Source organism: Chrysochloris asiatica, unplaced genomic scaffold, assembly GCF_000296735.1.
Source record: "Chrysochloris asiatica unplaced genomic scaffold, ChrAsi1.0 scaffold00136, whole genome shotgun sequence".
In the NCBI taxonomy this organism is placed as follows: domain Eukaryota; kingdom Metazoa; phylum Chordata; class Mammalia; order Afrosoricida; family Chrysochloridae; genus Chrysochloris; species Chrysochloris asiatica.
Window position 1 is genome coordinate 9,331,497 of NW_006408654.1, and position 1,981 is coordinate 9,333,477.

Sequence of the window (1,981 nt, forward strand, 5' to 3'; positions counted from 1 at the left end):
GTTCAAACTGCTTTGCAGTCTGGCAAAGTACCCACAGCACCACACCAGGACTCCACACCACCAAATACCACCATCTAAATACAATGCTAAAATAGATCTCTGTCTTTATGCACTTCATTAAAGTTTAAACAGAAAGGCACCCAAAATGATCTTTTTTTTTTTTTTTCAAGTGCAACACAACTGAAGGACATTTAAATGCAAAGATCCAGTTTCAGAAAATTGAGCACAGAGTCAAGCACAATACTGTGAAACTCCATTGATTTCACATGTTCAGGAAATGGCAGGAAAGTATGTTTTCACACATACTTTGGTGAAAAAAGATAAACTGGCTAAATGTAAAAAAATTTGTTTTACATGAATTTGGTAGGAGACTCTTTGCTGCCATTTCAGCTTCTGAAAACAAGAAATAGAACCATGCTTAGGATATGCTGGCAGCTGAGGGGGAAATGCTGCGTGTCCATAGCTTCCCTCCCAAATCCCAAAGGAGGAAAGCTGTTGCCTGCAGGTATCGGATAGCTGGGCAGCCTTACTGAAAACAACCAAGGTTTTGAGCATTGTTTTTGGCAAGAAGTAAGGTGTTACAGACTGCTACCTGAGGCGCTGGAAGGAATGTGTCACCATCAATCAGAAAGTATACTGAGCCCTGTGTTTAAATCACAGAGGGAGCAGTGCCTTGCTCAACACGGATAGGATATATAATGCCAACTCCAAGAAAGAAGGAGAAAGAATTGTAGTGAAGGTGTTGGTGCACAGAGACTGAAATATCAAAGAGAAATTCCAACTCTTGCTGAAGGAAAAACCGGGCGTGCTCACTTTACTTAGAGTTTCAAGAACAGACAAGGGCGGGTGCTCCCGAACTTCCCCTGGGACTGGCATGGCCCGAGCACAGTCCGGGAGGATCTCGAGGATCTAAGGGAGGTTCGGGCTCCCTGACTACTCACCTGGCAAACTCTGGGCATGAGAGTGGTGGATGAATGAACTGCCCACCCTACGGAATCCTTGAGATGGGGCGGACGCCAGGAATACTGACCTGAGGGGATGCTAGAGGGTTTCTCCTGGTGGGCACCCAGACACGCATTCCATGGGGGGAAGACGAGCGTCAGCCAGAGCAGCGGGAACCTCCCCGCGCACCGCCCCATCTTCTGCCCCGAAGTCCGCGCTGGCTCAGGAACCCCACACCCTTGCAGTGGCGCATTTCTCGCGAGAGCGCGGGGACCCCCTTGTCCTCTGCTGGGCAGACAATTGCGGGCTGGGCTGGGGTGAAGCCGTCGGCGTAAAAGCGGAGGAGCGGACGCCCGGGAGCCGCGGGCGATTTATAGGCACTCAGCAGGGGAGGCGACGGGGCGGGCCGCGCCGGGCTATTGGCCGCCCGCTGACCCGCCGCACCACTGCGAACGCCTTGCGGTCGCTTCCGCTCGCCTTTTCCAGCTTCAGCCCCACGTCTAGGGTTTGCTCAGCTCGAACCCTATTTAAGGAGCTGTCTGCGGCTACGTGGAGAGGCTCACGCAGGGCTTCAACTGTAACAGTGAAGCGTTCTGAGGTTTCAGAGTTGGATTGGGAGACGAGGAGGAGGAGCTGGCGGCGGGCGGTGCTCTACCTTCCTCTCTCCTGCCCCAGTACCAGAAGCTCCTCTGCGGCCTCACTGGGTGAGAATTTGCTTTTCTTTAGACATAGGTACCCCACCTCCAATCAGAGGTGACAGAACTCTACCACAGTCTTGGCTGCCTGGGACCTCGGAAAACTCGAAATCATGGAAATGGATCGCTCCCCATTAGTCCAGGGGCAAGTTTCATCACCCTGTAAAAGGAAGGCTGTATATTTTAGTAATATTAATGTACTCTGTAAACCGAAAGATTTTGTTCAGCGAACATTTCTACCTTCTTCGCCTGTGCCAGGAGAGCCACAGAGTCTCCAGTAATAAGGCCTGTAAAACCTGCGGAGTTGGAGTCCAGTGTGTGTGACCTGGGGCTGTGCCTTACAA

At 51.4% G+C, this 1,981-nt stretch overlaps 1 protein-coding gene across 2 annotated transcripts in view; it reads right to left on the reverse strand.

Annotated features, from left to right (window-relative positions):
• The window catches only part of PLOD2 (procollagen-lysine, 2-oxoglutarate 5-dioxygenase 2), a 113,090-nt gene extending 111,951 nt beyond the window's left edge, over positions 1–1,139 (reverse strand). For both annotated transcript variants that reach the window (XM_006869865.1, XM_006869864.1), the window contains exon 1: positions 1,031–1,139. In XM_006869865.1, coding sequence (XP_006869927.1) covers positions 1,031–1,139 — 109 coding nt within the window. The remainder of the gene's footprint in view (positions 1–1,030) is intronic.
• Positions 1,140–1,981: the final 842 nt, after the last annotated feature.